The sequence below is a fragment of the Ixodes scapularis genome, unplaced genomic scaffold (genome assembly GCF_016920785.2).
Source record: "Ixodes scapularis isolate PalLabHiFi unplaced genomic scaffold, ASM1692078v2 PGA_scaffold0__279_contigs__length_252992795, whole genome shotgun sequence".
In the NCBI taxonomy this organism is placed as follows: domain Eukaryota; kingdom Metazoa; phylum Arthropoda; class Arachnida; order Ixodida; family Ixodidae; genus Ixodes; species Ixodes scapularis.
The window spans coordinates 52,263,103-52,277,581 of record NW_024609835.1 but is presented as its reverse complement, the minus strand read 5'-3'; the positions used below and the strand labels follow the sequence as shown (position 1 = coordinate 52,277,581).

Below are 14,479 nucleotides of genomic sequence, written 5' to 3'. Positions count from 1 at the left end.
CAAAAGCACTCTTCCGGTTTACAGTTTAGACCTATTGTGCTTCTTAGATAGAGGAGGGCTTCTGTTCTAATGACAGTGAAAGATATAAATCTATATGTTTCATAAGATAAGGAGGGCAGCTGAAGCGTTTATGTTTCCTAACAACTACATCCAGGAGTTCGGCTATTTCAAAGCACCGACGTTTATTGAAGCAACGCTTGTTTGCAAGATTTTTTTGTGGGGCAGTTAGTGCTGTCAATTGCAAGGGCACCATTGCCAAATGCAGCAGCTAAAATACATTTTGATACCAGTGAGTTTTTTTTTTTTTAATTTAGGGCACATTTTTGTGGGAACTTTTATTTTTATATTGAATTTTGAAAACCTGGAACACAGTAAAATTAAACTTTGAATTTCTGATACTTTGGAATCTAAGTGATGAACCCCAAATTTCCAGCGAAAAATACATCTAAAAAAAATGCCCTCTGAATTTCACGAGAAATAAACTATAAAAACATGGAACCTTATGTATCTTAGCACACAGAGTAGTGACTGATCCTTTTCTAAACATCTCGATACTGGTTTATTTTGCAGTGAGTGGACAGATTCTTGCTGTCGAGTCAAATTCATGTTTTTTCACCGGCTAACACAATTTTAATTTTAAATATGAATTGCCAGGTAGTATTCTTTTTAAAAAAGTATTGCAATAAAGTAAACTTTTCACATTTCATTATTTTCAATTCCAGCGACCCATATGGCAGCCCAAAATAGGCCGTGTCTTGCCATGTGTCAGTTCAAGGCACAACGCTGTGATTTAAACAGGCAGGCATTGGCTTTAAAATGGTTCGCCCCAATTTTTATCCACTACATTCAAAACCTGCAGTGGTGTGTTGTTTAAGCTAGCCTCCAGAGGCCTGGCCTTCTTCGAGGAAGGATGGAAGGACTGTGTGCTGTCCTACTACACTGATGAACATTGACGAATGCACAACGTCTGGTTCACGCGGTTGCATAGGTCGCTTTCAGAGCGACCTAGGCAACACATTGATACGACAGTAACAACAAAGTCACCAGGACAGCTGCTTGCTGTACACAGCATCAGAAGCAGTGCAGGGCTCACCCAATTCATTATGCCATTATGAGTCGCGCTTTTCCCCCATGGCCCTGTCGTTACTGCTGTTTTCATTGCTGTGGAAACGACCAATGCAAGTTCCCTCGCTTTTCTTTGGTGACTATCACGCCAGCCGCTGCCGACATGCTATCACAGAAGCCACAAAAGACGAGCAGAAATCGCGAAAGGACCTGTTCCAGCCAGTTCAGTGTTTTCCCGCTAGGTGCCGTCCCTCTTTCTGGAGTTGCAAAAATCATGATCAGGTGACAAAAAAGAAATCAGTCTCTTTATTGTACAATGTATAGATCAGGGGTGGCCAGACTGACATATTCAAAGAGTTGTAAAAAATAACCATTTAAGTGAAAAGCCACAAAAAATGGGTTGTGCCACTTTTTGTTTCTTCTCCGTTACTGGTCACAGTGAATTACACTCGCAAAGGGATTGCTCAGTATGTTGCTTTATTCTGGTTCTCTATTCGTAAAACAAAGAACTTCTCCAATGTGTGTAAGATGGCATAAAGCTGACAAAGCTCAAGATACTTTTTTTTTTCTTTATATGCTTTTCCTTTTGATCTTGCGGGGGAGGGGAGGTTTACCCGAGAGCTGCGAGCCGCACTTGGGTCTCTGAAGAGCCGCGAGTTTGGCCACCCCTGGTATAAATGTTTGGCCTTATATTGATGAAAAAAGAAATAGCTTTAAACTTGTTTATGAATATATGCATAACAAATTTTGACGTTTGTCTGTCCTTATGTCAAGTGTACTGAGCGCTGATTCATTGTCAGGTATACTGAGAATACTGTCCCATTAAATTCTAGTGCTTTTCTAGAGCTGTGGAGTAACTTTATGTTAGTAAATTCCAACTTCTGATTGAAATAGTAGACGTGTAAATCTTAAACCGAGTGTTTCTAAAGTATTCTTTGACAGTTTACACTGCAGATGTGGATATGTTAAGATAGCAAAAATACAAGCTTGTTGTAACATTTCCATGGTTGCAGAATATATTGCACTACTGCAACATAATTTCCACTTTTGTTGAGGCTCTAATTTTATTTTTTAGGCCGTATGGCACTCTTTCTTAGCCTCTTTATCGTCTGGGGAAACAATGAAGGTAGGAGAGTGGTAGACACTGCTTAGCAAAACACCAGGTGCAATTTCGAATTCCCCTTTGGGATTCTTTTTTCAAGATGACATTGTGTAGGCCTTCAGTGTTATATCTATCACACTGTCTTTTTTTATCTTAACTTGAATCTTATTTCCTGCACCTTTTTTTATTCACTAAATTATTCAAATGTAATTTTCATTGCAGTAATGCAAGGGACTAACTCCATCTCCCTTTGTGCTTCTGTGTTTATAGGGCTTGTCATTCACACCAGAGCTGCAGCTGTATCATGTCAACTGCCTACTTCAAGTATACGAGCAAAGCAAGCAGTACCACTTGATGGTGGCTCTGCCACAACTCAAAAAGAGCTTGTTCAAGCCCAGGAAGTGGTTTGGTGAATTGGTCCCTGGGCTTCAAGCCATGGGGCATACCAATGTATCGTGGTTTACCTGTTTGAACACTGCCATGAACATTGCACCAAACCTGGTGGAAGGCAGTATGATCAAAACACTCCAGAAGTGTTGGACTGTCCCCAGCTTGGTAGGTGTTCTACTTTGAGCAAGAATTACTCGTTTGCATTTTGTTTCTGGGTCCCGTGACAACACAAATCTCGGACCAGGCTTCAAGTCGTACTAAGTAGTTTCCATTAAAAGCTAATGCCTTTTGTTTGTTCAATATACTATACTGTAAGATCCTGTATGAGTGCCCTCCCCCTGAGAGATTGCCCATGCCATTTTCTGGCTAGATATTCACAGGTTAAAGCTTCTGAAACATTGCCTGCCTCCGATTCCCTTCACACAATGTCTGCCGCGATGTGCAGCATTGGTACGTGTGACAAGCAAGTTCGTAGCAGGTTCCCGCGTGTTTATTGCACCACAGAAACCAAGCTTAACGCGTACGATATTGGTTTTCATGACATGCGAGATTGTAGTGGGTTCTCGCATGTTCGTCACACTGGTATGTGAAACTTCTGTGTCTGCAATGTGCAGTATCAGTTCCTGTAACACAGTAGCCCATAGCAAGTTCCTACGTGTTTATCACACCTTGGAATGCGGATCTGATGCGTCTGCAATATGCAGTACAGTATCAGTTCCCATATTGTGCAGTTGATGACAAATTTTGTGTAAACTTGCTGTCTCATCCCGCTAGGTCGACCACCCAATATTTTCCGTTATTTATTTCTTCACCATAGGTGGGCATTCATACGGAATTTACTGTAGTTATTTGGGTGAAGCCACTAGCATTGCATGCACATGTTGTCAAAGGACTTACTCCCCCACAGGGCAGCCGCTTTATGCTGTGAAATCAGTTCATTGATGCAGCTCCTACAACATTCTAGTATAGTTCAACCCCTGTCACAGTGCCTGGAATGCACCCCCAACTAGTCTGTTTGTCGTTCTGTACCTGCCACACTATAGAGAGCCTGCAAAAAGACCATTTACATCTCGGAGGTTTCCGAATTAATCATTGAGATTGTTGTGATCCCGGTGATTGGTTATAAAGTGACTGTACGGAGAAAGCCCAGGCATTGCTGGCGTTGCACTCTCCAAACCTCTGGCTGCAGCACTCTCCAAACTGGGGATGGGTGCTTCTTAGGTCAACAATATGCAAAGATATGTGTTTTGTAGTATTTTTTTACTCTGATGCTAAGTATTTTATTTATTTATTTATTTATTTTTTTTTTCAAATTCGAGATTGAAGGAGGAGTATTTGCATATTGCAAGATTTGTAAATCCACTCAACTAGGAATAGCTGGGCATCTCTGTAGGTTTAGATTTATGTTTAATCCTTCGTTTAGGTGCTTGCCATTTCAAAGCATCAGACTATCTGAGCTCACAATTCATAAATATGGTTAGATTAAAGTTAGCTTATAAATGTACAAATGGAAGCTTGGGAACAATTTTCACGTGTTTAGCTGGGTTTTCGTTTAAGCATGATGCAACAGTAGGGACAGATTTAGAAAAATTATTCAATATTCAATTAATGCAAAAATATTCCAAAAGCCGGGAATCATAATGATAAAAAAACTGCTCCGACTTTACTCAACAAGATTAACAATTTAATCAAGTCGTGGAATCATGGTTCATCCGAAGTGACTCATCAGCTTGCAACTCCAACCGCGGCCCCCTCCCCGATGTGTACGCGGACTTGCTTAAATAGGACTGTTGAAGTTTTTTTCCCTCATTCCTGCTTGTAGGTTTCACTGACGATGTTTCCTGCATGGGAGACGAAACGTTTGATTAAATTGTTAATCTTGTTGAGTAAAGTCGGAGCAGTTTTTTTGATCATATTCAATTAAGCAATATTCGGCAAAAACTATTACTATTCACTTCGAACTCAAAATCTACCATTTCCACATGACTATTCATTTCAATTTTGTGGCCTATGACACTTTTACTTGAGTAGAATGGTGTGCAGATTTATTACAATATGTGTATAACTTGCTCATGCTTCGCATGTTTTGTTACCAGTGATTCTGGATTTTGGTACTGCAAATAACTCTTGGGGCTTTCTTGCAGGGCAACCAAGATATCCTTAGGGTGGAGGACGAATTCCTTGAGAATGTACTGCACACTTACAACAAGCTGTTTCGCATTCCTAAGCTTGTTCGAAACATCTTCTCTTCACTGAGCAACCCTGAGGCCAAAGCATCGAAGTCCACGTGCATCTCGGCTCGGTTCCTGAAAAAATTTTCTGAGTGCTGCACTTCCCTGTCATCTGGACAAGTAACCGAATCGTGGCATCTGTTTGTCAGTCAACTGAGCTACTGGATCTCCCAAAACAAAGGTGCTTCATTTTTTCCAGAAGCAGCTGAGTACTTTTGTTAGCTCGTCGACTCTTGGGAGGGTGTCATGCAGTGGTGTCACAAGGGGGGTTGGCGGACCGCCCCGGGTGCAGCGCTCAGGGGGTTGTTGCGGGCGGGCCATGAGAGGGGGGGGGAGAGAGAGAGTGAGTCGCGGCGGGCCACGCGAGAGGGGGGGAGGGGGGGGGGGGTCACGGCAAGCTACCACCCCAGGTGCCGCTGACCCTCGTGACGCCACTGGGGTCATGGGTTTTGAAACAGTTTTAGGGAACTTGGGGGTTCTTTGGAATGCACTACTCAGGACTTCCTTGAGCACCACAATTTTCTTGGTTTTCGTTTTAATTGTGTATCTAAACCATGCATGATGCCCAACTCTGAGTTATATCTCTAGTATGGCAGAATTGCTGACAAGGTCTGTAGGCTTTTGAACTATAAAAGCAACAGTGCCAAAGGGGGGGGGGGGGGGGAGGAAGGGGGCGGCAGTTTCTTCAGCTTTCATTCAAGGCAGGCATTTGTTCCTGGAGATAGAAAAGTTGGAAAACGCCCGAGGAAGTCAATTATTGTCAGTAGTTGACAATGTTAAAAAGGCGCTAAATTACTTTTCAGTTAATTTAATGGTTGTAACAAATATTAGAGCATGCGAGGCAGTGCTGACAATGTTTTAATTCAAACAGATTATCTCTTGCTTGACAAGTTGGTAAACATTAAACAAGGTTTAAATGCACATAACACAAACTTGGAGGACGCTTAAGCTTTGCCTTTAAAGGGGCCCTGAAATCATATTTAAGCGTCTACCTTTTTTGCGGTTTCCACGTCTCTTGGTGTTCGGGCAAGCCAGCGGGCACGGAGAGAGTAACTAAATATCAGTGAGTCATATTTTAAATGGACGACGCGGAAACCTCCTCCACCTACGAGCGCGACCCGCGTTGCCGAAAGCGTGCAGTTTGTGACGTTTTTGGTTCTAGGCTTACTACTGGTCAAAGCCGCTAAAAGCTTTTTTTTCATTTGAGACACAAAATAAAAGTGTTGCGAACCGTTTCAATTATGTATGAAAGTACAGTAAAACCTCGTTATAACAAAATGAAATATAACAAACTAATGGATATAACAAAGCAATCATAATTCCCCTTGCTTGCTAATAGTGGGACTATCAAGCATTGAGAAATAAAAGTAATAAAAAAAATTTTGATGGCACTTTCTCAGTGTCATAAGTGTTTTTTTTTTTGTTCTTTTAGTCCCGTCCGGAGCACGCCACCTTCGGGTACATAAACTGTTACATCTTCTTGTCTCTTACAGAGACGAAGGATAGCAAGGACTTTTATAAGATCCTTCTGGTCACTGAAATCTTCATCACATTCCTGCACCACATTCAAGCAGCAAATTCTACCATGCCAGCCATTCACGTTACCAAGGTAACGGAACTCATGGGCACAACATCTAAACTTGCTGCCGAGATGTTGGACTTCAGCATTGAGAACAAGTCGGTAAGTGCGCCGAAGAAGTTCACCCTCTCTCTAAGTCATTTGTTAGGCAACCTCTATCACTTTCTCCAACAAAATGCACAGCATCTAATTGCACCTATACAAACAGGATGTTAAAAAAGTACTTAGAGTTATAGTGCAAGTACTCGCATGTCTATGGCACTTCCTGTGGCGCTGCTCTGTACTTCTAAGATTGAGTACAAAGGGTTCCGGACACAAAAAGAGCTTAACCCGTCTAACTTTCCGAGCATAGTTATTCACTGATAGGACAGCTGTTAAATACTGCATTTGAGCAGAGATTATTTTGGTCTTGGGCCCAATATGAGACAATTTGTTTCGGTCAGAGCGGGAAGATTATGGTTATTATACTAGTTCATTCCCCCCTCTCACAATGACTAGGTGGATTCTTCGTACTGTTCCCTCGTGATGTTTCATGCCTGGGGGGAGCTCCACATGCTGCTCTGCTCCTATCGGCGAGTGTATGGCAAAAGCGTAGCATGGCCCACTTTGCCAGCACCCCTCGAGCAAACTCACTTGACTTACCTGCACCCAGCACTCGCGCCTGCTAAGCTGGAGGCCCTGCAACCCTTGCTGGACAAGGGCAAGAACAAGCGTGCCCTCTATGCCCTGGTGAGGACCAAGATTTTACCATGTTGTTGAAGGTGCCCTTGGGACTTTTGCAATAAGGGCTCTGCAATTTCTTGATCTCAAGGAATAAGTGCACTAAAGGGCCACTGCAAAGAAAAAAAAAAGTTTTTTTTCTAAACGGTTTGGATAGGACACGCATGTCAAAAAATGAATTTCATGCAAAAAAAGAAAAAATTTTAGAGCAATATTGACGGCATGAGATTTATTTTAAATTCTGCGCGCTAAGTTTATTACATCATAGAACGGTCATACACTCTTTCCACCTCAACGACATTCTCATACACTCTCTTCACTTCAATGTGATGGCCAAGCCGATCTACCTCTCTTCCCTGCGCCCGAAATGCCGAGGGAGAAAACAAGTGGAAATGAGGTGACTATTGACTAAATCGCGTCTCGTACCATCATTATTCCTCTAAAAAAAAGTTTTTTCACATAATTTGTTTTTTTTTTTAACTTGTGCCTTAATTAGATTGTTTAAAAAAATCTTTTTTTCTTTTCAGTGGTTCTTTAAGGGAGTCTTACAACAGTAAGAAATCTCTAAAAATAAACCATGATTTTGAATTGTTTTAAATCTATATCTCAAATATAACTGCTCACTCCAATTTCTAAATATTTTTATTTTAAATTGCGCTGCAATCACACAACCTGATGTGTTGAGACAGCGGCAGCAAGGTAGTGATGTGTTTTCTCGCCAAACTGAAGAGGTGCATAGGCAACGTGACATCAGTTTGTCCACTAAATTTAGCGGGAAATCTGAATTGGGTGCAATAATAGCATGACATCAATTTAATTGCTAGCAGGGAAACTGAATTGGTGCATAGGTAACGTGACGTCACCTTTTTTTTCTAAATTTAGCAGTGAACCTGAATTTGTCTGTAGGTCCTGTGATGTCAGTTTTCCCACCAAATTTAGCGGGGAAACTGAATTGGTGCATAGGTCACGTAACATTGATTTTCTGCTAAATTTAGCGAAGAAACTGAATTGGTGCATAGGTCACGTAACATCAATCTTTCCAATAAATTTAGCGGGGAACCTGATTTTGTCTGTAGGTCTTGTGACGTCGGGTCATGTTACATTAATTTTCCCGCCAAATTTTGTGGGGAAACTTTTCATTTACGCTCACGCCGTCGCGAAACCAAGGAACAGGCCACTTACAGCTGCCGCTATAGAATACAATCTGTAAACATTAAGGGACTCAACTTGACGCCTAAACTCCGAAAATGACTATATTCAAGCCGTAGAAGCTCCACAACCACGGAACTGAGTGGAGCCATCTTGGTCTTGTTTGAAAGCTGGTTTTTCACGCTTCGTTTCGGCATACTTTGAATAGGCGTCCGCTTTGAAGCAGCGACATCATCGACGCTTTTCGGAAAAGCGTGAGCAGAGCTAGAGAAACTCTGGTTGGGCAAAGCGCGCGCTCCTCCGAAGCGCCGCTCACCGATTGGCCTTGGCACGCGCTTCCTCTCCTGGCGTCCCCGGCGCGTTCCCTCACGTGCTCCACGGTTTGCTTTCGTTCACTGCTATGCTGCCTTTGCAGTTCTCTCCAGTTTCTATTTGAATATTTTTATTGTTTTCTTTTAGCTTTCTAGTGTTTTTTGTGCCCTTGGTCTTCCTCTCGTCGTTTGCATAAAAAGTTTATTCCTTGACTCACTTTTTTTTTGCTTGGCATTTTATTTTTGTGCTCATTTGCCTGCTTCACGTCTTTGTTCTGTTTTGTTTTGCGCACTTCAATGGCGGGAGATCCCGTCTCAAAGTAAGCACGTGGAAAGGGGAGAGCAGGCGTAGACATGCTTGGAATAAAAAGAGCAGCACATCATTGACAACAACAAGGTCAACTTCGGCAGCACCGCAAGTCGTTTTGCCACATAGCTGAACCAACGAATTCAGCGACACCGCAAGGCGCTTTCTCTCGCTGGTGGAATTGGCCAAACCAAGCTCATGCACTGATTGCATTGAAACTGTATTCTACACGGAGGAGGAGTGTGCGGAATGCAAAATAAACTGCAGACAACACAGACTCTTCGTTGGTGGAGAAGTCGATGACCTCACGAGAGTTCGGGCTTCTGGTTGTCAGCTTGGCGAGCGACAACGATGATCGCAGCACAGAGTATATCATCGTGGAGATGAAAGTGCTGCTGACGCTTTTTGCGTCCACAACATGCGGCAACTGCGGGATAGCCACTGTTGAACTTTCAAAGTGTGACGAGAAGCAGTACGGCCTAGCAGGGTAGTTAGAGCTCGCATGCTCAAGCTGTGATTTTGCTTGCACCACTGTTTGTCTCCCCGAGTCGCCGGAGTAGCCGAGATCATGCCCTTCGAGACCAACTTGAGAGCAATGAGAGGATCCTGAGCATAGAAAAAGGAGCGATTACCCTCATAAACTTCTGTACCGCCTTGAACCTCTCCCGCCGGGGGCTTCACCCAAAAATCTTCAGGGGCACATGAACACCATGGTGCAGGCTTGTCAGGCAGCAGCACAGAAGCAGCAAGTGTACAGGTGGTCAAGGACCTTTACCAGAACTTTCTCAACCCCGTTGGAAACTCAACCCCATTGCAAAACTCGAACATTGCAGTGGGGTGCATTCTCGAGCTGTATTTAGGCCTGGTGCTGGATCACATTGTCCTCTCCAGGCACTGACGTGGCTGCCAAGGGGCACCTGACCCAGATAATGACGGCTATGGTGTCTGGCTTTTAAACCACAAGTGCCTCAAGTGCCCCATTCTTTGACGCATGAGGGTGTTTATGGCTACCTCGACATCTAAAAGAAGGACTACCTGAACTATGTGCACAAGTGGATGGGGACAGCTCTTTGCACCTTGAAAGCTAACCCAAAACAAGATAAAAACAAAACAAAAAAAATCACGAACTACTGCGGATATGCCTTGAGGAGCCACAGGCACAATGTCCCAGGGATAAAGAAGGCGGTTTAGGCGACTTTGTTGCACGTGACGTCGACAGAAGAAGCCCCGGACCACAGCCACTGTTTTGAAGGGGATAACGGCTGGTGTTCGTACAACCATGCACTGGCCAACCAAGAGGATCCACCACCACACTAGAGCCCTCTACTAGGCTTCATTTGCACTGCACTGGGGCCAGTTCAGGAGAGTTCAGCTGTAGCTTCCACCGTGGTAGGGCGAAACTAGCGACATGAGGCGTGTTGCAGCAGAAAGGGAAACCGAAATATGGCACCAGACAAATATCTGCCCGACACTTTTGAAAGATGGCCCTGAAAACGTTTCCCACCCCCCGCTTTTTGTTTTTTTCTTCCCACTAACTTTCTTTTTTTTCCACCATTTACATTTTTATTTTTCTCGGTTTCTTTGTGTGTCATCTCTCAAATTAGCTTGTCGAGCATTGAACAAAAACATGTATATTCTGTGCCGAACAGCTAGTGTCGAAAAACGCACAACCGAGTCTGCGACGGAATGTTGGAATTAGGAGGAAACAAACAAGGTTCATGGCGACTTGTAGAATTTTTCAGTTTTATTTGTAGCCTCAAACAAAGGTATAGACATGTGGGATCTGCCAGATGCGTACCATAAAGTTCCGAAAGAACACCCAGCCAAAATGAAGAGATAAATAATGAAAAATATGGAGTGGGCAATATTTAATAATGTAACAGCAAAATTTTATAAAAAATTTTTGATATGCACAAAGGGTGTAGAGGGTGGGCTGCATTACAAATTAAGTGTAATGGGAACTGATGCCACAGATCACGGGCACGGCAAATCTGAGCTTCACAAAGCGATAAGTATGCGGGAATTCTCTACAAACTCTCCTGTCACAAGGACGGATACCGCAGAACACAAACACAGCACATTCGCACTTCAGTGCGATAAATGCGCAAGAACTTATGATAAACTCGGGCGCCACGGGGAACCGATATTGCGCGTGCAGATTGCGGACAAAAGCGCAGGAACCCGCTACAAACACGCGTGTCATGGGAACAGATACCGCAGATTGCGGATGCAGCAGATTTACGTGTCGCTGTGCGATAAACACGATAGAACTCACGGTGAACATGCTCAGGGACGCCGGAAGTATATTGTGAGTGGGGGGGGCTAAAGCCATGTTCCTTTTTGTCGTTTTTTGTATGATGTACTATTTTTTTTATTTTTTTTACTAAAAAGAATTTAAATATTACGATCTGAGTTTCGTTTGAGAGAAAACACTATCCTAGCGGGTTCGTTTTTGTCCCTTTCACTAGGTCCTGTGCGGTTTCTATTTTCTGCATGAGAAAACAATTTTCTTACGCGGTGCTCCTAATTGCTAAATACTGTATATCATCAAGAAGGAACTGTACATAATAAGTTTTCAGAAATCACTTCTTTATTGATGGGCTACAAATTCATATTAAGGCAAGATGGTATTTTCTCTGTTTATATATACAGGGGAATATCTTACCTTGAGAATCTCCGCTTCCTAGGCATGTACGCTTTGGGGCTGGTAGGAAGTAGCTGGTGATCTTCTTTGGATGGCCAGACATTGCATGTAATGCTGGAGTCGAAGAGACACTGACTGACGCTGACTGCATACGCCTCTGACGGGTTGGACCCTCCCGATGTCGTTGGGAGGGTAGGATCAGCCCCAATGATCTTGGAGCTTGGTGGCGGGCATGTTGTTGAATGATGCTCTGACTCGCTGCTTCTCGTAAACTTCAACGTTTATCTAAACGCATTCAACTTGGACGACCACCTCTCTGGTTCCGAGTCTCAAACTCCGCTAATTTCATTTCTCGCTTTTCGCATCACAACTCTAACTTTCCCTCGCTCTCGAAGGAAGAGCCAATAATTTCAAACCTGAAGATCATCACGTGCTCTCGACCGGACCAGTCGCCGGCAAGGACATCTTGAGACCTTCCTAAACGAAAACAACCGTCAAAGCTCGTCAAATATGACAGAAAGCGTCCGGTCCGAGGCGACAATCTGGCGCCACACATGTCTCGTCGCAGTATCCCCCAAGCTACGACAACAGCAACACCAACAAAACTATAATCCCCGGGCTCTAGAGGACCCCATACTAAGCCCCAGTTGGCCCCCGCGCGCCACTCCCCGGCCTTGCCACGGGCAGATCGGGTCCAGCTTGCTCTAAACCCTCGTAGCCGCCGTGCTGATGGACGACGAACATTGGATTAAAAAAAAAAAAAAAAAAGCGCGCTCCCGAAATTAATTGTTCTTGTCTAAAATCTCTATGTGCGACAAGACTGTGCCTTGCTGCTCCGTGGCTTGCACCTACCGTGATGCCTTCGTGACGAGCGCTTGGCTGGCGTTATATCCCCGAACTATTCTTATGAGGGCAAGGGGGCTGAGCCCCCCCATAAGAATACTTGGGGGGGCTCTGGCCCCCCCTGCCCCCCCTCTTCCGGCGTCCCTGAACATGCTTGTCACGCGTACCAATGCTGAAGACTATGCGGTTGATGAAAATCCTCTTGGACATCGTGTGATCGATATTTAGCAGGAATCGTGGAGTGAGCGACTTTCCGGAATTTCTATGTTACAGATATGCCGCCCAACAGATGAGATTGGTGATCTCTTGGGGGCGCGGATTCTCTAGGAACTTTACAGTAGGCCATATAAGAGCCATAGACTTGGAAATGCCTTTACAAAGCACTTTGACATCCAATGACAAATAAGCCCTGTAGAAAGGCCAGCACGCATCCATTTCAACATTAATGTCTGTGTCCTCATAGTATTCGAGTTTTAGTAGTATCGCTCCCATGACTTTGATAACAATACCCGATACTGCGCCAACGCCTTTGCACATGCATCATATCTTTACTGGGCACCGTCATCGGAGGTATTGGAATGATCTCTAAAACTCTCTGCAAAGTCCGGATTGCATAAGCCCGCAAATCAGTGACTTTCTTTACGAGAATCTGCAGGTTGAAATAAGAATCTGTGCTTCAGGGAATTTGCCATAAACGTTTGGGATATCAAGAGACTTGCCTGTTGTCAACAAGAAATAAAGACTGAGTTGTTTGAGATGTCGAGACTCACCTTTTGTCAACAAGATATGTAGACAGTGTTCTGTGGTCCTTCTGGGATTGTCATGTTACAACGGAGAACTCGCGATTCATGCAAATGCAAACTTTCGATTGACTGTTTGCCTACGATGAGCGCGAGCACAGTGTCAAGCATATTCCAAGTTTTGGTTCGCACTTCCCTGACTTAGCCGGTGAGCCATTTCATTGGGGGGCTGTTTGTGTATGCAAGCCAGGGGAGGAAAGGGAGCGAAACTGCAAAACTGGCAGAACATCATACTGGTTCCACTGTTGCACAATCCGGCAGGAAACGAAACTTTGTGATTGGCTCGCACGAAAAAAACAAGAGCTATGTTATGGTGACCGAGGTTTACTTAGATATCAACGCAAACGAAAGCAGCGGTGAATGCGTGCGTAGAACCCTGGCACCTGGTGCATAGAGAAAGGACATCACCTGTGCTGTTTGAATGGACGTACGAAAGAGAAGCCAACATCATGTGCCATGCCTTAGCCATCTTGGGAACCTCGGGAGCTGCATTCGGCTGGCCAGTCTTCCAGAGGCTGTGCGACCAGGCCCTCTTAAAGCGCTGCAGTGACGATATGGCGCAAAATGCCATGGAGTGCCTACACTCGGTGATCTGGGGTTAAAATTTCAAGAGCACACATGGCTTCCTGCTGGCTGTGAAAAGGGCTGTCGTGGAAGCAGTGTCTCGTTTCAACCAAGGCATGGTGAAGACCAGCAAGGCGGTAGCAGAGCAGCTCGGCTACAGCACTGGGAGCTGTCTGACTGGCAGGAACCTCGTGAAGGACAAGCAGAGGCTCCACAAGGCCAACAAGGCGCACACGGAGAATGAGAAGCTCAAGAAGAGGATGACCAAAAGGCACAAGCCCGACAGGACCCAGAACTACTGCCAAGGACTCCTCTGAACTTACACTCGTGTCCAAAAAACTCTGAAATAATTTTCCGTTTTTTTTTTTTAATTGCTATTGTTGTATTGGCATTTTAATAGCATTTGCATAAACGAATTTAAAAAAAATTGTACTTCTGTATTGAGCAATAGCTTAACTGCATCCTACAGGTTTCCTTTTTTCCATAAATTCAGTAGATAAAAGGTGCCAACATAAAAGAAACATCAAATGGGGTCTTCTCAGCTTTGTTTTTTTGTAAGTTGCCATTGCCTTACGGAAGTTTTGATAATGTTTGTATGAATGAGTATGAGTAAACTTGGCATTGTTGTTTTCACCAACAACTGAACTTTTCCTTTTTTCCCGAGAGTCAATCGATTAAAAGTAATTATCTAATTTTTTTTTCTAAATATGGGCCAGATTTTGTTTGCTTTTAGGTCTGTGATTTATGTATAAAAAAAACTGTCTTCATTAAGAT

The 14,479-nt window shown here is 43.8% G+C and overlaps 1 protein-coding gene across 1 annotated transcript in view; it reads left to right on the top strand.

The window, feature by feature from the left end:
* LOC8040135 overlaps positions 1 to 14,479 on the top strand; it is a 75,715-nt gene that overhangs the window by 22,647 nt on the left and 38,589 nt on the right. Inside the window, exons 10-13 of the mRNA XM_002413965.5 lie at positions 2,438 to 2,722; positions 4,702 to 4,969; positions 6,282 to 6,469; positions 6,866 to 7,096. Coding sequence (XP_002414010.4) covers positions 2,438 to 2,722; positions 4,702 to 4,969; positions 6,282 to 6,469; positions 6,866 to 7,096 — 972 coding nt within the window. The remainder of the gene's footprint in view (positions 1 to 2,437; positions 2,723 to 4,701; positions 4,970 to 6,281; positions 6,470 to 6,865; positions 7,097 to 14,479) is intronic.